Here is a 23497-nt window from a genome sequence, read left to right as displayed (position 1 = left end):
CATTTGTCTGGGTTCTATGAGATGTAATAAACACGTGTATGCAGGTTTCATTCAGGATCTGTGTTCAGAATAATTTGATGCCACTCTTGTACAGCACACGAAGAAGATATGTACATTGAACATTAATATAAAGGCAAATTCAACATGAATATCAGCAACAGACTGTCTGAAGTGAGTAAAGCAAATATGCCTAATTAAATACTGGGATCATTTTTATTATTCTTGTAACATTGGACATCTTCATCCTAACTAACTTAACTAGCTGAGTGTGTGGAAAATGAGTCACAGGTATTAAAACATCACTGTCTTTGGTAACATGTCAAGTATGGGGATGAAAGACCAAGAAATTCATTACATAAGCTGAAATGATTATCTCTGTCACTTCAGTAAACTTAATTACACCGTGTTCAATGAATCAACAGATTCATAAATTATTCTATAATGGTTACAAGGAAAATGTTACAGTCTACTCGGGTTAAGGATTTAAAAAGCTGTTTTTGTTTTTCATTAGCAACCTTCAATATATGTGCCCATACAAGATAATAACTAAGTTCCATACACAAATCCAGTCATGAACATATTCTCTCAGTAATTTGTATGTAAGAATATGGTCTACAATACCTTTCTTCCAAATCCAACAACACAATTCATTACTGTATATTCAAAAGTCTCATAAAAATCTGTTTCAAATTAACTGGACTAACCTAATGACAAAACAATTTTTTTTTTCTAATTTATACATCTACAAGATTATGCAGAAAAAGCATTCAAAATCCTTTTAAAGTACCTCTACAAGAAATATTTGCCTCTCAAGCCAAACAAAATACATTACTACAGTTCTTTGCAGAAATTGACTCTCATTCATTACTGGTATGTAAAAGGTTAAATGGAAGCAGAATGGCATTCATATCAACCAAAGTGAATATGCAAGAATGAGTACATAATGTTTGTTGAAATTATCAGTAGAATCAGCTTACTTTTCTCATTCAATTTGTATGCCACTACTACTGAGGGGTTGGAGTTCAAGTCCCAGCAGGGTCAAGTAGTAACCATCTGTGCATATGGATGTATGTTCGCTAACGGCAGAAAATATTCTATTATTTAGATACTTTTAGTGAAAAGTCACAAATTCAGTACTCTATTGACTCTATAATGCAATAACTTACACATACTGATACAATATCTTTTTTTGAATTATCAGTAAAGATCAGGTGGGTTACATGAACTTGGTATCTGCATGTACTATTCCAAAGTTTGGCATAAATACTATCACAGTGAACCACTGTTTGGACATAGAAAAGTAATCCATAAAAATGAAATATCATTACACTGAGAGTGAGTAAATATGTGTGATCTTGCTAAACAAACACACACATTTATGAATACTGTCTGCACAGATCTTTGAAATGGAACTCTGCACTAAATATAGTATTTGTGCATTTGCAATAAAATCTTGTCAGGCAATCAGTTGTGTCAATGATGAGTTAAGAACCAACATTTTGAAGAGCTCTGTCTCCATCATCAGGGCCAATGTGACGAATAACCGTGCCTTATATATATATATACCAGTCTAAGTCAATGCCTGATCCTGCTAGTGTACTATGCAGCAGAAGGGTGGAGTCAAATTGTGCGGTCAGGCATATGACTAACTTATCATCATATTGTTATATTGCAGCATCCTTTTGAACTGCATAAATCTGCCTTCATGCCATCTATGTGCAACTTCGGTTACCATTCACTAATCATTTTTCTTCATTGTCACTACATGTTTCGGCCTAACTGGCCATCTTCACATGTATGGGTTGTTGTGATTATGAAGTCTTCTGCTCACGGCAAAGCTACCTTTTTTCCCTGCCTTGGATTACATCTGGTTATATGGATTAATCAACAATTTTAATTTTGGTGTTCTTGAGCTGCACATGTTTATCTGTAAATGTGCAGCTCAAAGACACCAAAATAATATAACTGGTTAACCCAGATAACCAGATGAAACCCAAAGGCAACTACATAAAAGAAACAAAGCAGCTTTACAGTGAGCAGCAGGTTCCTTAATCACAATAACCTGTACACCTGAAGATGGCCAGTTAGGCTGAAACATGTAACTTCAAGGAAGAAAAATTATGAGTGAATACTAACCACAGTTGCACACAAACTGCATGAAAGCAAAACACAAAGTTAGATTATCACCGTATGGCTTAACCTGGTGTCCCTGCTATCAATTATTTCATCTTCTTTGCAGAATGCCCTTCCTTGTGTCTCTATTCTTGGGATTTTCCTCATTTATGTGCATTGGGGTAGTGCTCAGATTCCATGTTTTCCCGAGTTTGAACCTTTCTTCTCTGTTGATATTATCGAAATGTAATTTAATTTTACTGCCTCCTCGACAAGATATCTGATTCAATGTCATGTCCTGCCATTGCAGATATTTCTGTCTGACACAAACATAGATGTCATTCATGTTCTTTGCACATGGTTTCAATGAATTGACCTCTCTCCCACAAACACTTTTCCACATTCGTATGCACATGGTTTCAATGGATTGATCTGTCTCTCCCACAAACACTTTCCCACATTCGTATGCATATGGTTTCAATGGATTGACCTGTCTCTCCCACAAACACTTTTCCACATTCGCATGGCATGCTACAGACCCCAGAGGCTTTAAATCTTAAGTAATCTTCACTGGTCTCAGCATGTGAGAAGGCCTCTTAGTAAGGATGTTGACCACCTTTTACCTCCTGATCTTGTATGATGCTGACTTTTGGAATGGCAAAGAGGCTACCCCAACTGGTCTTTTTCTATTCGTGGCTTTGTTGAAGGCTGCAGCATTGTATCCATTCTGCCTAAATGTCATCCTTAAATGTTAGATTTTGTCACTAACACATTGTGTATCACATTTCATCTTGGCATGGTTAATGAATGTAGCCAGCACTGCATGTTTTTGCAATGGATTATGGTGTGTCTTTGCTTTTAAGTTCATAATCCAGGTAATAAATACTGAAGAATACAGGCTCGCCATGACTGATGTGAATGAACAAGTGGAAAACATGAACATGCAGGCGATATCTAGGTGCAAGCAAGAAATCTAATAATCACTTAGCTGGGCTACAATGAGCAGAAGACTATTTCGGTTTTCCTAGTTCTACACAGCAGAAAAAGGAAATATATCTTGGAGTACTCTACCTTACAAACTCCTTGATATCAAAGAATTTGATAAAATAAAAACTACACCTTGGTTTTGCTAAACCTCTGTTAATTTTATACTGGAATTTTTCTCTGACTAATCATTCTGCACATAGTATAAAATTCCTACAGAACTCAGGTATAAAGATCTTTAGTCATGAATTTTCTTCCCCTATGAAAATTTCTGACAACTTATCACATTTCAATTTACTGGGTGATACATAAAAGCATTACTGCCTATCAGATTCCAGAGCAGTTTCCAGCAGTTCACACAATCATGGACAGAACAAGATACAGTCTAAATGAGGGAAACATAAACAATGAAGCATTTTAAGAGTTTCATGGCATGTTTCTCCATTAGGGTATGAGATAATTGTGAGGGATCTGGAGCAGTGCAGTGACTCTAATGATCAGTGTGCCAGGGAGCATCAGACAGTGACAGAGTATGTGTGATACAGAGCTCCTCATTCGAACAGAATCCATTACGAATCACAATGAGAATTTCAAGAAGAGTTTAACTAACACGAGGCTTCTTCTCCAAGTGCAATTCATCATGGACTAGACAGTGGCACAAAGAAGGCTCTTGTCACTTGTACAATGCCATCTGACTGACCTTCCTCAGTTTACAGTATGTCACTTCAAAGCTACATATAATTCCTATGTTCTAAACAATGTACAAGGTGGAAGATATGAGAAAATTAAAGTAAATAATTCATATGTGATATTCTGAATTTAAGTAAAGCTAATATGTATTGGATCACATAATTCTCTTACATTTTATACTGAATATCTTGAGCAACTATATTTCATGGTGATACTATGACTACAGTCAATTCCTTCTTCTGACAATTCAACAAGTAATGTAACTAAGGACCCATTAACAACAGGAAGAAGTGTAACATATTCATGACATTTTCCATCCCTGATGACATTACACACACAATGCTCATAACTGTTCCCATATGCAAAGGTCAAAAAAAAATTATTTTTACAAATTCTACTGTGAATAAAATATTGTACATTTTACAGTCTTTATATAGTGCAAAAGTAACAGTGCTCCATTATTAGATAGGTCTCATTTGCTTCAATTTTACGAAACAGTTCAACACAGCATTTTTACACAGTTATAAGGGTATATCATTATTAAAATAACAGAAATTCTATATCTTCCAGAACAGAAAAGAATGACATCAGTTCAAATATGTCTGTCTAATATTGTACCACTCTGTTTTCTTACCTGTAGTAAATAAAGCAGATTCTCCATTGATCACAGGTGGATTATCTGATTTGCAGATTAGCCAGGAAACTTTCTGAAACCCTTCAGTTACTGATAATAGCTTCCCAAAATGACTTGCATCTCTTTCAGTACTACGTGGGGCACGTGGTAATGCAGTTAGTTGAGGCACTATGCTACAAGCTGGAAGGTCACGGGTTCAATTCCCAATGAGATCACTGGATTTTTCAATCGGCCTTATCTTTTAAGCTGCACTATGGCCCAACAATCAACTCAGAATCTAACAGACATGAGTACCAGGAATCTTCCTGGGGGTAAAGGGTGGCCAGTGCGTAAGGCTGACAACTTCACCACCATCTGTGAGCTGACAGTCTAGAAAAATCTAGGAACCTCATGTCTCACAAACCTATGGGCTTCCATGGCCTGTTACAGGGACAACTTTACTTTTTATTTTACTTCAGTACTATGTATCAGCAGTGTTTTACACTGATGTGATGTAGACTGCACCTTATCTCACTGTTACAGGTTTCCATTTTACTTCCTTTCCTTTCATGCTGGCCTAATACCATCACATAAGGCTTACTTTCTTCTATTGGTACGATATTTTTCTTAATTACTTAGTAACAAGAAACATATCTAGCAGACTCTACAATTTAGAGTTCCTTACAGGTTTTAATTTCACACAAAGTTCATTAGTTTTCATACCATACTTAATTAAATAACACTGTTACAACCAAAACACTTTATTTCAGATTTCGGTAGTTGTGACACAACAGATGAAAGGCAGAATAGTGCAACAAAATAAGAGTCAGCCCTTGCTATGCAACAATGCAGTAAATGTGTTTCTGTGGCAATGAATAAACATGCAACAACAAAGTAACCACGGAAAAGATATTTTCTATGCAGTCTAAGGCTATACACCAAGGACCAGTGGACTTAGTTTCACTGAGTCAGCACTTGTAGTTAGTTGTTAGTTATGAGCAGAGGATTCTCCAGTGTTAGAAGCCACTACCTAGCAATGACTAGTGAAGACCTAACAGAGTGAGAAGAATTCGTGCATGCCATAGTGATTTGTAGAGTGTGAACAAGAGTGAGGGTTATAATCATTTGTAGTTATGAGTTATAAGCTTTCAATAATTCCAAGTATCAAACCAAACCCTATGTCCAGTCACTAACATGTGACATGGTAACTGTTCCCTTAATTCTGAAATATAATTTGGACTTATTGGATACATCTTTTCTTTATTCCTTTCTCTTGAATGTAGTTTGTATAGTGTTATTTAATCCCCCATGTACTTTATTGTGCACATAAGACAGAAAAACGTGTGGTTATAACAGTAAAACATATTGTAGTGCATTTGATCAACATGTTACCAGGCAGCAACTCTGTAAACACAGTCCATTGCTAGGTTACACAACAATGGAGGAGGCTGTGTTTTCTGTGCCTGTGGTGACATTGCAACAGGAGATAGTGATCATGTGATATGTGTTTACTGTTGGTCAATGCCCATCCCTTGGTTATATAAGAGAGCAGAATTCCTAAGCTGGCAGAGAGAGAGAGATATTAGCGGTGGAAGCAAGCGAACAGAGTGAATTGGAACCAGGAATACAAAAGAGTATAGGAGGTCAGCCTGTGAGGATTTAAGATGTGATTTGAAGACTTTATGTGTGCTATGGTGTAGTGGTACTGGTCGTGTGTGATTTAAGGAGACTTTTATAGTTCCTGCATTTTAATTGTGGTACCAGGAGAGGACCAGTTTGTGTGTAAATCAGTGGTAGTGCTGCATTTAAATGTGATTAAGATTGTAGCCGAAGTGCCAATAAATCCAATCACCCAAACTGGAACCTGTCATTTTGTCACATGTACCACCCTACACATGACAATATTATTACTTTCACAAGCAAAAGGTTTTAATTTTTGTTTTTGCATATATGTATCTATGTTAAGCAAAAAAAAACTCCGTGGTTTTAGTCTGCAAGCGAACAATACAGACTGAGCAACTGTTGCTTGTTGAAGTTAGTGCCAACTTTAGCGGATAGAGGGTGTCGCGTGGTCAGCACAACGAATCCCCACAGTCATTAATTTCTGTTTTCCAGACTTGAACCTATGTTAAGCATGATGTGTAATTTATAAAATGCAATGAAGTTCTGACCATGGAAGTCTGAAGGGTTACTTCAAAGTTAAGTACAATCTTGGTAATCCGATATATACGGGAACAAGGTATTGCCAGATTACCAAAAATGACAGATTACTGGAAATGGTTAAATCAAATTTATTTTTATTTTTCTATTTTCCTTGATTTCATATATCATACCATGTCCAACTCTACACTCTTAGGCAAATTAATAAGTTTTTCACCTATGTCATGCTTCTCAATTATTTCCGCTTTAGCAATTACACTTGAAGTCTTATGTTTATGTTTGTCAGAAATGGACATTGTCAGCACATATTAAATCCGCAACTGTATGAAAAGTACTGTACGGGGATGTATAGTACTGAAAAATTGAAACACTCTGTACTAGCGAGGGTCTAAATAAATCAGTTTGTCGAACTTGACTAAACACAAGTCAGCCTCTGCTGCCTGAGAAACCTGCACAAGACCAAGGATGCCTGTCTGCCCCCTGATGCCAGATTATTGGACATGTTGGCCTAGCACATGGCCAGATTACCAAGATTAAATGATTCTGACAGTTTAATGCAGCATAGATAGTGGGTATTTCCAGATCCTGGAATCATCTGTTGATTTTAATTATCTGCAACAATTCTTCCCCCCATTACCCAAGATAATTGAGGGTTTACTGTAAGACTGAGTTAACTGGGAGGCAAATTTTGCATTTTTGGGAACAATAAATAAAATAACTTGGATACCATTATGTGTAACATTTATATACAGCTGAAGTTTATGCTTATTTTTGTTTCTGTAATTACAGACCATAAACTATCAAAATCTTCTCATCTAGATCCAAAAATTATGTTGGTAGGAATCTGAACCAACAGTTGATTAGGTAGCAATATTTACTACAGCATCTCTCAGCCATCTGTACACGGCAGCACGCTTAAATACAATTCAGCATTCCATTGCATACAAAATGACGTCTTGTAATAAAGTTATGCGTGTGGATATATAAACTAAGTAAGTACATTCATATTGTTTCTTCATACTTTCTTATGCTTATCATTTATATAATTTTTTCTAATACGTATCATATTTCATAGGGAAATTTAACACATTAACAAGGTTTCAGGAACAATTACCATATGTCATCAGTGACAAAATATTGAGATTAAATACTGCTGTTCTGAAAAAGTAGTCTGTAATATAAATTTAAAAAATTAAAATAATGTTCTGAAATTCATAATTAAATAAGATACTACAAAAATTTGCTCACAGAGAGCCATAATTAAGAGAGTAGCAATTTATCAAAGAAACAGCAGAAAAGATATGTGATATGACACAACAGGATCTCACTGCTATACTACACTCTGTGAATTATAATTAAATGTGTAGAAATGCAGACAAATTTAAATGGCGTGGCACACTGATTGATAGATACTGATCTGTTTGATACTTCCATCACTGGCTTGTAGTTGTGGCAATCAGTTACTTTTGATTCAATTGCAGTTATGAAAAATGGGAAGAAATTCATGGTTCACCATATTTGTTAAGTCCATCTTTTTCAAAACATCATTAAGCTGTAGTGCTGGACAAAAGGCTAACTCTTAGGGGACTCTTCTATGTATGTGAAATGTGAAAATGTTAGGGATTACAGACATGTCCACAAATGTTCAATGAAATGTCTACCAGATGAATGAAAACATACAAACACACCTACAACACATCCTCAAAAACAAAGCTGGCTGGCAGAAGAATTATCCTAATTTTGCATGAATTCTATTTGTTTCACTTACACTTTTGTAATGCTGGAAGCAGCTCAGATACACAAAGTTGCTCCACATAATGGTGAAAACATGTTGCCACATATCACATGACTTTTATACAAGTGCAAATCCCAAGAGGGAAAGAATCCTAAAAAGAGAAGAGATAATCTTGTTCTTTTTATGGAAGTTTTACTCAATATGGCTACTGCAGTATGATAATTCAGAGGAAAGTCCACAACAGAGGCCACAGACTCTGCTTCCTGCCTGGATAGTTAAACAGAGTGACTTCTTCACTTTCTGATCTCAATAAGTCACATTTTCAGAAATGGCACACTGTCAACATAAGAACATTTGTTGTTTCATGTTACCAACAAATTTCTTAAATGATGAGAGGGAAGATGGCATACAAAACAGGTGGCGCAAAACACCATCATCTGATAACCAGAAACTGCTCTCTGCAATGCATCACACTCTCTATCAGCCAACTAGTATCACTTTCATGCAATGGCAAATACTGACTACTGTGTGAAACTTGTGTTGAACACTGAGAAGTACTATAAAATATTCTTACACATGGTATTTAATGAAAATTTAAAAAATACATTTTACATTTTCTACATAAATCTGGTTAACAAACTGGCTACTCCATATATACTGTAGAGAGGGGGTGAGGGAGAATTTTCGAAGTTTGAATGATGATTTGCCTTTCTGCTTCCTGTAAGATATCTGTATGCGGACAGCAGCTGTTAACTTTATTTTAAAAACTATATGAGTACTGAATTAGAATATAAAACCAAAGTCAGACAAGAACCCATTCTACAAGCCAAGCCTGCAGAGAGACTTCTTGCCTAACTTTGCCTTTTATTTAAACTACATTGCCAACTATCTGTATAATGTGTATATCATTAAATCCAGCATCGTATCACAGAAAACATGTAACACTTATAAACTCAACATCTGGTTCACAGTTCACAGAACTTCTGACATATTCATTTAAGCAAAGTTAACCTCAAACCTAAGTACCTACAGTGAAACCCACATTACAGGTTGATTTTGGAAGCAGTGGATTTGAATATTAAACTGTCAAAAATCTTAAATGCAGGTAATTTATCACTGAAATTAATGACTTTGGATCATTGAAATTGAATATTAAATGAAGGGAAACCTTAAATGGGGCTTCCACTGTACATGGGCATGTCAGAAACCAAAATGATGATGTGAACAAGAATTTATCAGAGGTCATTGCCTATATTTTGTACATGTACAGGATCATTTTAAGGAATAACAAACTACAGGTAATGCATGACATATGTTTACAATATGTCTGCAGAATCTAAATTTGATACACAGGAAAGTCAGTTTCTTGGCTATCTGTGTACTCACAAACCGTTATTTTCTAAGAATTATGCTGTGCAGATGAGATTCCTTAATTTACTTCAACACAGACAGGCTGTATAAAATAGAACAGTACTTTCAAGAAAGGAAAAAATATATATTTTCTAAATACATCTGTAGAAGGGAATGAGATCCAGAATTTCAAGCTCTCCAAAACTGACACAAAAAATGTGCAGCCTAAACAGGGACTGCTCTCTTTTGTAATTCATGCCACATAAAAATGAAGTTTACAATATATGCATACTCACACAGTCTGTGTTGAGTATAAAACAGTGAATAATGGAATGGAATGAGGTCCCTGCACTATACAATCAGTAGCCCTGAAGATGCAATGGTGTTTAGTTCTATAAAAGTAAAGAACACACTTTCATGAAATTTCCATTCATTTTATTCATCTCTGATAAATGCTTGACTTTGTCGACCAATAAAATTAACTCTTTTTCTTATACAGAAAAATCAAGAGTAATTACAAACTGTCTTAAAATAATATTTCAGACTGAAATCAGGACAGTGAAGTTAAGTGAATTGGTATACAGCGGTCTCCTATCTCTTGCTCTCTGCTCTTCTCCGTGATGATGTGTGACTTGGAGTTTTGCACCGTGCTGATGTTAACCAAGGCAAGGAAAATTCACTGGAAAAGTAAGAGTATAACTTGTCTTAATGCATCAACTTTCAACTGATGCTCAAGTTAGGATGCAAAATTCACTGACATTCAAAAATATTGTTTACTATAGTTATTCTGTGAATAAGCATTGAGTTGCACCACAATTTGAAAATATGAACAACATCTTCAGCAGAGTGAAAAAGTTGCTCTCAGGCCTGCTACTTCCAGCAACTAGCTTACTGAATAATTACCACTATGGTAGCAGAACTCAACAGTTCTGTATGTATTTCACTATCCTCACAACCTGTATGGCTCCTCATTATGCACTATCATAAAATGCTCTCTTATTTCAGTCCTCTTAGACAAAAATATTTTCTTGTGCATCCTGTTTTCAAACATTTGTAATTTATATTCTTCCGTCACAGCAATGGACTGTGTTTGACGCCCAAATAAAACAACTAGCTAGAATGTTTTGTACATACCGATCTTCACTATTTTTGACAGCAGACAAGATGAAACAGTTTTCTTGGCTGAATAATAATAATAAGCAGTTCCAAATTTATTTTTCTCTTAATTAAATCACGAATATAATTTCAATTTATTAGTGTTTTTCTTGGATTTTTTAAAGATTTTCTAATGATTTATTATTTTCCAGGAACCTCAGCTGGTTAGATCATACCCAGTAACTACCGTTGCTACAGAAGGTAAGGACTAGTTTTAGCAGAGTTCACAGTGACAACTGTTTTGTGTGATCGTCATTTTTGCAATGGCCGATTTTCGTGAACAGCGCGCAGCGGTGAAATTATGCTTTTTGCTTGGGAAAAGTGGAACAGAAACTCTTGAAATGTTAAAAACGGTGTACAAGGACGATGCTATGGGGAAAACTCAAGTGTTTGAGTGGTTTTCCCATTTCAAAAATGGTGAAATGTCAATTGATGACAAACCTCATTCTGGTCGTCCTCCATGGCCCGAACACATGAAAATGTTGAAAAAATTCGTGAAATCATCAAGGAAGATCGACGATGGACCATTGAAGAAATTGTGGCGGTCAGGAGTGACTTGGAGCTCAGTTCAGCAAATTTTGACAGAAGATTTGGGAATGAAAAGGTTGGCTGCGAAATTCATGCCATGACTGCTGACTGCTTAACAAAAACAAGGTCACGTGGAAGCATGCTGTGCTTTGAAAGAACTTTTTTTTGTTTAATCAAATGAAAAGAGACATGAAAGGAAAGTGTCTTGCTGATGTTGCTGAGGTGAAGGAAAAAACGACGGAGGCGCTGTCAAGCATCTCAAAAGATGAATTTAGACAATGTTTTGAAAAATGGAATAAAAGACTAGACAAGTGTATTAGTGTAAGTGGAGAGTACTTTGAAGGGGATTGAAGGTTTGTGCTTAAAATCTGAATAAATAAGTTTAAAAAAAAATAAGTTCAGTTTCTTTTGGGTACCCCCTCGCACCTCATTCCTCCATATGTCTTCATGATGTGGTGCTTAATCAAACACAGGGACAACTTTAAATTTTATATTAAATAAAAAAGGAGCCTGTGCTCAATCGCGTGACATTTTGCAACCTTTTAGTCAAAAGGTACACTTACTATTTTAAACACTAATATTCATCCAAACCTGATAATGTTGGAATTTTATTTTAATATAAAAAATCACCAGAGTACCCACCAAAATTTTAGTGATTGAATCAATGAGAAAAATGTATACATAAAATAAAAGTTACATTTAAAAATTCCAGTACAGCATCTGGAAAATCAAATCACAGGACTAGGTCATGAGACATATTCAGCTACTGTTCATCATTTAAAGTCTTCATAAAAAACAAAAAACAAATTCTGTACTGTACAGATTTCTGAAGAGATTTTAACTAAAACCAACCTTAAAAAACTCTTAGTCATAACCACTTCAGGCAAGAAAATCACATGTCAGTAATTATGAGAGATTATAGTCTTTCCATCTGTACATTTTCATGAACAAAGCTGTCTCTCATGCAACATTCAAGCTTCAGAATGTAGAGTTAAGCAAGAATTGGATGGCGCTCTTTACATACCTAGCTATAAACTTTGTAATTGGAAGACCGAAAGCAGCAACAGGCACGCTTTCAGTAATTTCCAGGTATTCAGCATCATCTAGCTGTGGCCATAAGGAACTGAGAGGTTCTTCCCCATCACTGTGCCGACTATTACTGCCTCCACTACCTCTCCTTGTTGATGCCATCTCTCGCTGCTTTAACTTTTCCACTTGGCGTTGTTCACGAATACGTTGCACATCCCACCTGCAATGGACTAGAGCATGAACCTTCCTACATTTGCTTAACCCCTGTGCACCATGTTTGTTTCCTAAAGACTGTAACTTTAAAGTATGAACATGAAAAATTGTAAGTCTTGCTTAACAGGTGTTTCACAGAATTTGATATGTTTAAGAACATTACTGGCTCCCAGCTGTACAGAATATTGATTGCTGCTGAACTATCAAGAATATATTGCTGTGACCTAATATCAAGGTATCGAGTCTGACTGCAAGTTTCATGAAAATTTCCATGGTCACTAAAACTGGGAGGGGGTTCTGACATTTCTATATTTGACTATGACAGTAGATGGTGCATATGTGATTCCAGTGAATACCAGCCATGGGATGATATGACAAGAAACGTAATTCCGAACATCTGTGTGGCTTTACTACAAGTGATGCAGCTTTATAGACTCAGTCCTCCCAATATAATATTCATTCCTTCATAAAAAGAGAAAAAGGACTTGAAAATCATTAATTAGGCATCTTTGCTTGAGTTCTCTAAAACTGAAAACCTACTCTGAAACTCTGAGACTTAACCTTCTGCTCCTCTTCATCTTTTACATCAGTTAGTAGAAATTTAGTTGTGCTTGGGTATATCATGATGCAATGGACCCATCCTCTGTCCCTTTCAAACATCAAAAGAATACGGTACTTCAGAAGTAATTCTGAATCAGAATAATCTATAGACGATAACTCATAAAACACAGAATAATAATTAACAAGAAATAACAGGTCAAAGCTGAAGCTGGAGTGGTTGCCATTGAGTAAATATAGAACACTCTGTAAGAGCAGCCATCTGATACATTACATTTGTTTAACATCGATGGCTGGTCTGTATGTCAGAAGTTCAGGAGCTACTTTACTATCTTACCTCTTTCTTCTTCGTTCATCTATCTCCAGCCTCTGGTGCCGCTTATTGAAGACTTCATCATCTAAATTTTCAGTGCCCTCCATAGTATAGCAACTAGTATAAACCTTAAGTCTCCAACTAGGAACCTACAATAATATGAATTTGAACTTTTAAAAAACAGCTACAGACTGAAAGAGTATAAACACGCGTATCTCTCAATTATGCTTAGACTGTACATGACTGCATATAATCAACAATAACACAAATTATGTGGTCCACTTTAAAAGCCACAATGATTAAAGTCAAATATTAAAAAGTTATGGAGCTATAACCTCTCATCAGAGCAAGGAAAGACACTGTTTCATCTGTAAGAAATACATTCCTCTGAAATATACAGTGTTAATGACCTACATGAAATGCTTCCATATGAACTACTTCAGACAAAGCAATTCTGAAAAGGAATACTAATGTTGTGCATAATTTTTCCATTTTAATGTTCCAATTTTATCCAAAAATTTTGCCTAAAATATCTGTGCAATGCCATGATGGCATAACTCAATTTATTTACTTAAGAAATTTCCTGCAATTTATGAAAAATTAAGGTATATAACTACATTCACAAAAGCTTGCCAGAAAACTATATCCTCAGCCAGATAAGTCCAGTCCACATCCTCTCAACATTCCTACTTACTTACTAGATTCCTTTCTAATATTACCCTATCATTTACACATGGGCTTCCACAGACATCTCTTCCTTTCATGCTTTTCGTGCCCTAACTCTCTGTGCACCTTATGCTACATGCTAGCCATCTCTTCTTCCTTGATTTAGTCACCCTAGTAACAGGTGCTAAATACACAGTGTATTATATGTATACAGTGGCCGTCTGGTAGTGCACACAATTTCACCTGTCACTTCACATGTTTTGGCAACACAGTGCCATCATCAGGTGTCCCAACTACGTCAATCTATTGCATTGCCTGCCTTCATATGTTTTCACCAACCATTTAAAAAGTATTTAAAAAGTCTGTGTTTGTCAACTATGATAAATTTACACTCGCTAAAACTTGTTAAGATAATTCATCTTATTTGTCTTAATTAAAACTTGTATGTGGTTCGTTCACTACGGGGTCGTTTTTCTTATTTTCTGTGTAAACTGCGTCTTGTGATGTGTGTTCCCTTCTTAGTTGCGAGTGTTGTAATCACTTACACAGAGTGTAACTGAAAGCTTCAGACAAACTTTGGGCACAAGTTCCACATACCCAAACAAGATAAAATGTCCATATCAACATGTGTAAGGAAACGTTTAATTTTTGAGACTTACAGATGAAAGAATACTAGGTAGACAACAGCAGCAGTTCAGCATTAACCTTTAAGGGACGGGACATTTAAATTCTGATAGTGGTAGCGGGACGGAGGTAATTTAAATGCCCGCCACTGTAGAGTAATAAAAATTGTAATCATGTTACTCAAAATGCTGTGATTTCTACAATTTTTGTGATAAATGAACGAAATAAACGCTGCTTTTATCTAGAAAGAATATAGAATCAGATATTGTAATTTACAGATTTTAGAATCTGTAAAAATTTTTGCACTGATTCCAAAAAAAATTTTTCCCCCAATTTTGAATATCTGCCCACAAATATGCAGAAAGTTTCTGCAGTATAAATGCATGCTGATGACATCCTCTCTTCCTGTGTCTCATCTTTCAAAGGGGGAGGAAGGTAATGTTTGTCCTGCACATTCTCCAGTCACGTCGTAACCTTTCTACTATTGCACAAGTGGGCGCAAGTCTTATTGTAATTTATACTTCAGAAACATTGCCTCTTTATATCTCGGGCTAGCCACACAGAGTTTCTCTTCTTGGAATAGCCCTGCAATGCGTTTCAGTTTCGTCTGTACCGCATTCTAAATCGGTGAGATTTATGAGCGGCCTCTCAATCTCATCTTCTTCCATGCAAAATGGAGCTATGTTGGATAGTTCAAATTGCGATGTTTTATAAGCATTATGATTCTGTTTACATCTCGGACTAAACACATAGAGCTACTGTTCTTGGAATGCCTTTCAGTCTCGTCTGTAATGCATTCTGAATCGGTGTAATTTATGAGCGGCTTATTGCATGTGAAATGGGGCCATGGTGGATAGTTGAAATTGCGATGTTTTATAAGTGATGCGATTAGAATTGTCCTTCAGAAACCCTGACTGTGCATATATCGAACTAACCACACAGAGGTACTGTTCTCGCATAGCCCCTCACTACCAGAATGTTCTATCCTAGCGCGTTGTGTTGTGAATAAAAGATCGCAATTGAAACTAGCCAGCATGGTCTCATTTCACTTGGCAGAAGACGAAATTGAGAAGCAGCTGATTATTGACACCGATTCAGACTGCGGTACAGAATATTCTGATAGTGGCGAGGAAACAACGGGCTCAGAACCCGAAGTCGACGAAGACCCATCATATTTGTCGGCAACCTGGGGACCACCACACACCAGCATGGCAGGAGGCATGTGAATAATTATTCCAGTGGAGCTGTGGGGTTAAATATCAATGAAGCTCCACACGTAAATAAGGATTCCACCCCTTTCTGCGTTTTCATTCTATACTTCGCAGGGATTATCCGTCTGCTGGTGGAAGAGACAAACAGGTACTACCACCAGTGCACAACATGCTGGAACATGCTGCAAGGGGTCCACCTCGCCCTCAACGGTTCATGGGTCGACCTCCTGCTATGTCATCGGTGATATCTTGATTAGAGGAGGCCTCTCGACATCATTGGCTGACTTCCTCTACTACAAGATTGAGATGTCGTGTGTGTGCTCTTCACGTAGGAAATGAAGTTACATCCGGATAAAATGTGTGAAGTGCAACGTTGGACTCTGCATTTCCGGATGTTTCCAACAGTTCCACACAAAGGCAACATTCAGTTAGATGATGCAGGAGGGAAGACAGTCTACTTATAAAGCTGGTGTCCAAAAATAATGTAAGCAAAACAAGAATTTCTATCTTAAAATTAGATTTTAAAACACTGTGCGACGCGTGGACTGCGAGTCCCCATACGGTGTCTTTCGGCCACCTCAGCTTTACTTTAAAGGTTCCCATAAGGTGTCCTTCGGCTCTTAAAGGTTAATGTGAGGGCAGGAACTGCTGGAGACTGGTAGGCCTACATGTTTTACCACACTGGCTTAAAGGCAACCACTTCCAAGATTTCCTCTTAAATGGTCTGCCAAAAGCTATTGGAAGATGTACCACTGGCAGTCAGAGTATAAATGTGGCATGTGCAACATGGTGTTCAGGCACATTTCAGCCATTCTGTGTGAGATGTTCTCAATGACACCTATCATGACTGATGGATAGGTAGGGGAAGACCAACTGTACAGCCTCCACAATCACCACATCTGAATCCTCTGATTTTTAACCTGTAGGCCCACCTAAACACCCTTGTGTATGCAGCTCCTGTTGACATCGAAGAGGCACTTCACCATCCCATTGTGGATCCCTGTCAGACTATCTGCAACTACCCTGGCATCCTTGAACAGACGTGGTGGTCCATGATGAGGCATGTTGGGGCATATACTGAATATTACAGAGGACATTTTGAGCACTTATTACAAAGGCACTCTTTCAGCTATAACTAAAAAATTAATGTTTCTAGACACACGTTAATATCAACATTTTTTCTTGTTTTGGTATGTGGAACTCAAGCCCAAAGTTTCTCTGCACCTTTCAGCTACACCCTGTATACTCACAATGCTGTCAGAAAATAGAAAAAGTGTAATCCAAAAAAAATTATATTCACACAAACGACCCTTTCTTTCTTACCACCAGATTAATAGCTACGTGGTAGAGATATAAAATGCATACAAAATATTAGGAAGGAAGAGAATACTTGGGAGATCAATGCAAACATAGGACATTAATAATATTAAATTAAAATTCAAGAAATATGGTTTGAGGATATTGATTAAGTTCATTTAACTCAGGACAGGGTCCTGTGGCAGGATCTTATGAACACTGTAATGAACTTTCAAATTCCGTAAGAGATGTGACATTGCTTGGCTATCTTAACAACTGTCAGCATCTTAAGAAGGGTTCTGCTCCGTGGAATTTGTCTATTGCAAATATTGCTTACAAGAACAATGCATAAAATTGTGTAATGTGCATTTCAAAATAAAATTACCACAGAGACACAATTCTGTACCTAAGCAGATTAATATGATACATTCCCATATACATAGGTGAGTCAATAAGTAAGTTACAAATTGATGTGGGGTACTACATGTTTGAATGAGGCACTTGAGGCTATCGCCATTAGATGGCAGCATTAGTCTGGTGGCAACTGATGACATTAGACAAGAGACAATCGATGTTTACAAAAGCGAAATAGCAGTTGCAAGATGGTGTGGCCTCTGAGTGAGTGTACAACCCTTGAGCAGCGCTCCGTTGTGTGATTTTTGTGGGCAAAATGTTTTGGAATCAAAAAATATTCATAAAGAAATTCTTCCCATCTACGATGAGAAGTGCCTGTCACCTCAAGCTGTTTACAATTGGGTGCAGAAGTTCTCTGAAGGGCGGACACATATCGAAGACAAACACCACATTGGTCGGCTGTAGAAAGGGAAGTCACCACCTGGTTCTGACAGCAGCCCAAAGAATTTTATGCTGCTAGTTTTCATGGGCTTGTGAGATGATGGGACAAGTGCCTCAGTGTACAGGGAGATTAAGTTGAGAAATAAAAGCATTTTTCAAATCAGTACTCTTATTTGTTTAAGTTCTATATCCATTTGTAACTTACTTATAGACTTACCCTCGTATATACGAAGCTAGGATACACAATTATAGAAGCTTTCACATTGCAAAAAAAAAAACAAAACATTATTTGTAGGTGTATCTAAGCTCTAATCATAATTCCTACAATATGCTCATTGCCAAACCTCAACATGTCCATTCAATTTTGTCTCCTCAGTGCCCCATGGCAATTCAGACTCTCCAATAGGCGTATAGTATAGTGTATTTGTAGTCAGTACAGCATCTTTCTTCGTGGTACTACCTGAAATTAGCAAAACCAACCAGAATGAGAATAATCCAATGCACTACACTCTCACAGGCTTATGAGTTTAAAGAGAAGTCATCAGCACATTATATATCTACATGAAGACCTGAGCTACAAGCTTTTTACCCTGCAATGTAACAGTTGCTTTGAAACTTTAGGGACAAATTTTGAATGGAAGTACATATAATTCAACAAGTAGCATGACAAATGTGACATATTACAGTGATACTATCACTGATTAATTTGAAATCACATGATTCTCATTTGAATCCATGTAGTGACAATGGGGTTCAGGCAGAGAGGAAAGGTTCAAACTCAGCCAAACACTGAACCCAATTAATCAAAAAACTGCAGCTGACACAGGTAGGCTTGCCAGCATCCAAGGTCACACGCTCCAGAATGAACAGTATATAAGATTTAATTGTGGACACGTTATGCAATGGGGGATGAACCAAATCAACGGACAGGAACTACAAGTTAAGCAACAGAGTGTATCAGATCTATCATTGGAGTGGTGAACACACAAACTAACTCCATTTTCTTCTTATCTACTGTACCAATAAGGAACACGTGCACACACACACACACACACACACACACAAGACATCCTACAACAGCATGTCCATGGCTTAACTATGTGCTCCTGGGATCACTTTGAGTAAAAATTTTCAAATAAACATTGGTGCAATCTGCAATGGTTTGTGTAGGATTCAAGATTCTGAAGAGTACTATCTTCCAGAATCTAACATTGCGAAGTCTGCTGAAAGTCAACTAACATTTCAGAGGAACATGTCACCTTCATATTCAAGGTCGAAGAATAAGTCAAGCATGAAACCAGCATGAACCAGGTAGCAAAGAAGAGCTGCTTCGCGCTGGTTTCTTGCTTGGCGTATTCTTCAACACCGAAGATGGAGGTGACATGTTCCTCCAAATTGTCAGTTGATTTTCAACGAACGCCATGGCATTATAGTTTTCACGTCCATTACTACAATCACTAAAGATCAAATGTACCATAAGATTTTCTAAAACTGATTTATAAAAGATTAATGTCTGTACCTCAATCTCTTATACTCCTGGGGGTTTATTTGGATCAGTTCTTGGTGCACTTAATGATATTTTGTCAACTGCCATATGGCACCAATTAAGAAAACAGACAAATATTATGCATGATGTTCAGAAAGATGTGTAAGGATGTGGCTGCTGCAATTTTAAGGCAGTATACCAGCATATGTCTACAGGAACTTGGGAAAACCACAAAGACATCAACACTCAGGCAACTTCAATATGAAGGACCACAAACCATGTCTGTGTCCACTTTTTTTAATTCAGCAGTACTGCTAATTCCCATCCTAAACAGTGCACTCTGACACAAAATGAAAGTTTTGTTTTTGCAAAAATGTTGGCACCCAGTGTCACACTCTTGTTTATACACATGGGTAAATGTATAACAAGATGGAAATGTCACTACAGTCCCAATCTGTAACAGTAAACACCCACCCCAAATCTTCTGGTTGCCTGTGCAAGAAATTAGCTATGAAGGGTGATATTAGATATTTGATGGAAATTGTTAAGACAGTGTTAGACGTTATTTGATCATTCATAAGAATAATAATTGAATACCCAAAGGTGATGGCCAATATAATTTTGCTGCAGAGCACTGTGAATAATGGTTTGTAGTGGGATCCATGGCTTTCTCCTGGGCTGGATGAATTCAAGCCAGCAAGTAAATAAAAATCTAAAAAAATGGAAGTGATACACTTAGAAAAAGTATTCTAGAATTTCTGAGCCAGATTATTCCAATGACTGCCACAATACCAACATGGACACTAGTCAAGAAAATGGTGGCCCAGCTCAAACTGGTGTTTCAGACTTTCATATACTCCTTCCCTCTTATGAAGAATAAAGAAAAAACACACAAAACTGATGCTCCTTCATAATGCATAAGCTTGCAGTTCACTTCAACTTCACATTCACTTCATTCACACGCTTAAAATTTAAAACAAAACACAAATAAAAATACGAAGGAAACCTTTGGTCCTAAGTTTCTTCTGCATTCGTTTATGTTCTCCTGTTGTCTCCTTAGTTAGAGAGTTTCTTCCATCATGTGAGAGCACATCACTATTTATAGATGATGTCCATGATGCAAGCCGTTTCCGTCGAATGCCACTACCACTGGCAGAACCACTATTTTCAAGATCCCCTCTTCTTCTTCTCTTGGCTATTTCCCATGATGAACGAGGTGTAATAATGTTTTGATTATCTGTAATGGGGAAGTTTTCACAATTGTTCCCTATGTTAATATTATGTATGCTACTGTCAATAGTTTCCAGAGGAACTGTGATGGTTTCTGTATCACATTCAATAATGGATGTTCCTGAAGAGCCAAGAAATACAGATGAACATCCCGTTGTGAATGGGGGGGACACGGCTCGGGGACTAATGCACCCACCAGATGTTGGCACAAATACTTCTGAAATTTCCCGATGTTTCTGCAAAGTCACCCTGCGATCCATGCGCTCCAACCTCTGCCTGAGCTGTACAAAAGATTGAACAATTCTATAAGTACAAAGAAATCAATGGGCAAAGAAGTGAACAAAAATAGCTTGACAGCTGAACATTGTTAAATAATGGATACTGTCATACAAATATGCACAGTACACAGAGGGTTATATATTGTGGCATGTCTGCTGAGAGCCAGAATTATGAAGCCTGCAGAGACAGCCATTGCTATGCCAATAGCTAAACCATGCAACAATTGAAGAACTGTTGAGATGTGTTTCTGTGGTGTTCATACAGAACAAGTAGTCTAAAAGACAGAGCAGATGTTACATAAGGACTATTATCGCCAGGGTTCAGGTGGATAAAATCTCTGGTCATGGGTCTCGAGGGGTTTGACGCCAAGATGAACTTACTGGCGATAAAACACAAGTTGTAAAGTAACTTTGAATGTCTTTGACTTTGAGTCAGTCTGCTAGCCAAGAGCTGCAGTGGCTGACGCTGGGGCCTGTTTGGTAACCCTGCTATTGGCACAGACCACACAGAAAACACCATTCCTCTGTTGCTGTTTACAGGCAGTTGTCTAGCTGTTTCGCGATCGTTGCCTAGCAACGGGTCTAAATGACACAATATTTAAACAGACTGGTCAAGCAAACAACTCTTAATTATATGCCACATTACAGAACTTCGAACTGCCATTCAGAATCATTGGGTTTTGGCCTCTGGCCATCGTCCGATATGCTAGAAAAATACTAGAGAACATAACGTTTCAGGAACTGGATGTTTCTGCCAACGAGTGCGCGGCAGCAGGGGTTTGTTGTGTTCTCTGGTGTTTTTTTAGAATACCCAACGATGGACAAAGTCCAGAACCACTTAGAATCTACAGAATTGTCATGTCTTCACTATATATAGGAATTACAAGGTTCTTTAGCTGAATGGGATCACTGTAACTTCACAGAGTATTCATTTACTCACACGGGGAGCCATGATGTAAACAAACAGGCTAGACAATGTAAAGATAAAACATATTTCAACAGTATGAATGTGTACAAATTTCCATAATCTAAATTTAAAGTTTGCGGTTATTTGGTAGTATAGTTTTATATAAATTCCTTTCAACAACCCACAACTATGGCTTGATTCCAGTAATTTTCTCTTGAAGACGATGGTTGCGCACGATTGTGATGGAAAGGTGCACTATGTTAGAAACATTTGTGTTGTGGTTTAATCATACTGCATCATAATTGAAAATAACCCACTATCAAACTGTACACAGTTTTAAATACATTACTCACCGTTTCATTTTCTTGCCGCAAAGCAGAGAGTTGTTTATCTTTTGTCACCAACTGTTCCGACTGTTGTTGTATTAGATCGAGATGTAACAGCAATAACTCTTTCAAGTGTTTCACTTCAGCACCATCCTTTTGAACAGTTGTTCCTTCTGTCAAGCTGGCATACATGTGATCGAATTCACAGGAATACGAAAGTATACCTGCTTTACTATCTTGGGCATTAAACGGGTCAACTTGTACTGGTTTGGCGCACGAAATGTGATCATGTATAGCTGCTACCATGTTGACGGAAGCGTCTGTCGAAAAACCTGCGACACCGCCTGTGTTTTCACCATTTAAAATTGGAGAGGCGTTTGACATCTTTATTATTAAGTAGCCCAAAGGTCTTGTACTTTTCTGCCACAACAATGCACAAAATGTAGCCTGAAACACATGAAATTGCACGTAACAAGCTCATCGATTCACCCAAAACACACCATCCACCATAACATGCATTGATTTTCTAACTTCCCGGCAGATTGCAGCACTACAATCATTACTGCACAATCGCCATCTGAAGATGAGAACTGTGCGGAACGAAATTGTTAGCTCCGAACGAAACTTCTACATTGTGAATTGTTATTACGGTTCGACATTTTAAGTGACGTGGACAGTGGTTTACTGTGATATTTGTGTCGTAAATCGTTAATCAGAGTGAATACATCCAACACACAGTTATAACAAAAACACAACCTCTACTTGCCGCTCTGCGGCCCAGGGCCCATCCTAGATGAGTGGTCCGGATAAAGACGTAAACTTGATGGACTGTGATGGAACTACGATGGTGAAGACAAAGCTGAGACGACGCAGTAGGAGCCCACCAAGCAATGCCCTATTAAACAAGAAACGGACAGTTGGAAACCCACAACCGCCCACTACAGACAACATCGCTGCGCCGCCGGCCACGACAACAGGTAACAGCTTCGATAACGCAACCGCAGCCCTCACCTTCACCAAAGAGGATGCAGGGCCCTTTGTCCTCCACCTCAGAGGAAACCGTGAAAATAATACCAGACCGCTAATGGCACTCGAAGTATGTCGAATGCTAGAGAAATCTATCGTAAAATACGATCTAGTGACCCCTCTTACGAGAAACACGTGGGAAATCACTTTCAATACACGAGACACTGCTAACTACGCTTTAACCTCCCCCTACCCGAAACAACACGGTTTGA

General features: G+C 37.5%; 1 protein-coding gene across 1 annotated transcript; it reads right to left on the bottom strand.

Annotated features, from left to right (window-relative positions):
- Nucleotides 1–6674: 6674 nt before the first annotated feature.
- Nucleotides 6675–22805, bottom strand: LOC111869474. Its single transcript, XM_023861043.2, has 6 exons — nt 22287–22805; nt 20525–21029; nt 18377–18492; nt 13465–13589; nt 12352–12576; nt 6675–10323 (listed from the first exon to the last, which is right to left on the bottom strand). Exons 1-6 carry the CDS (start codon nt 22641–22643, stop codon nt 10236–10238), a joined length of 1416 nt encoding a protein of 471 aa, XP_023716811.1. The 5' UTR covers nt 22644–22805; the 3' UTR covers nt 6675–10235.
- Nucleotides 22806–23497: the final 692 nt, after the last annotated feature.

Source organism: Cryptotermes secundus, unplaced genomic scaffold, assembly GCF_002891405.2.
Source record: "Cryptotermes secundus unplaced genomic scaffold, Csec_1.0 scaffold1821, whole genome shotgun sequence".
Lineage (NCBI taxonomy): Eukaryota > Metazoa > Arthropoda > Insecta > Blattodea > Kalotermitidae > Cryptotermes > Cryptotermes secundus.
This window is presented reverse-complemented; position numbering and strand designations above follow the sequence as displayed.

What these genes read in the sequence shown, in the direction of transcription:
- LOC111869474 (XM_023861043.2), bottom strand. Translation starts at nt 22,643, where the DNA reads ATGTCAAACGCCTCTCCAATTTTAAATGGTGAAAACACAGGCGGTGTC. An exon ending in TGCGGCAAGAAAATGAAACG is followed by an intron (nt 21,030 to 22,286) that starts GTGAGTAATGTA and finishes TCTTTTGTACAG; the next exon opens with CTCAGGCAGAGGTTGGAGCG. An exon ending in GATGAACGAAGAAGAAAGAG is followed by an intron (nt 12,577 to 13,464) that starts GTAAGATAGTAA and finishes AGTCCATTGCAG; the next exon opens with GTGGGATGTGCAACGTATTC.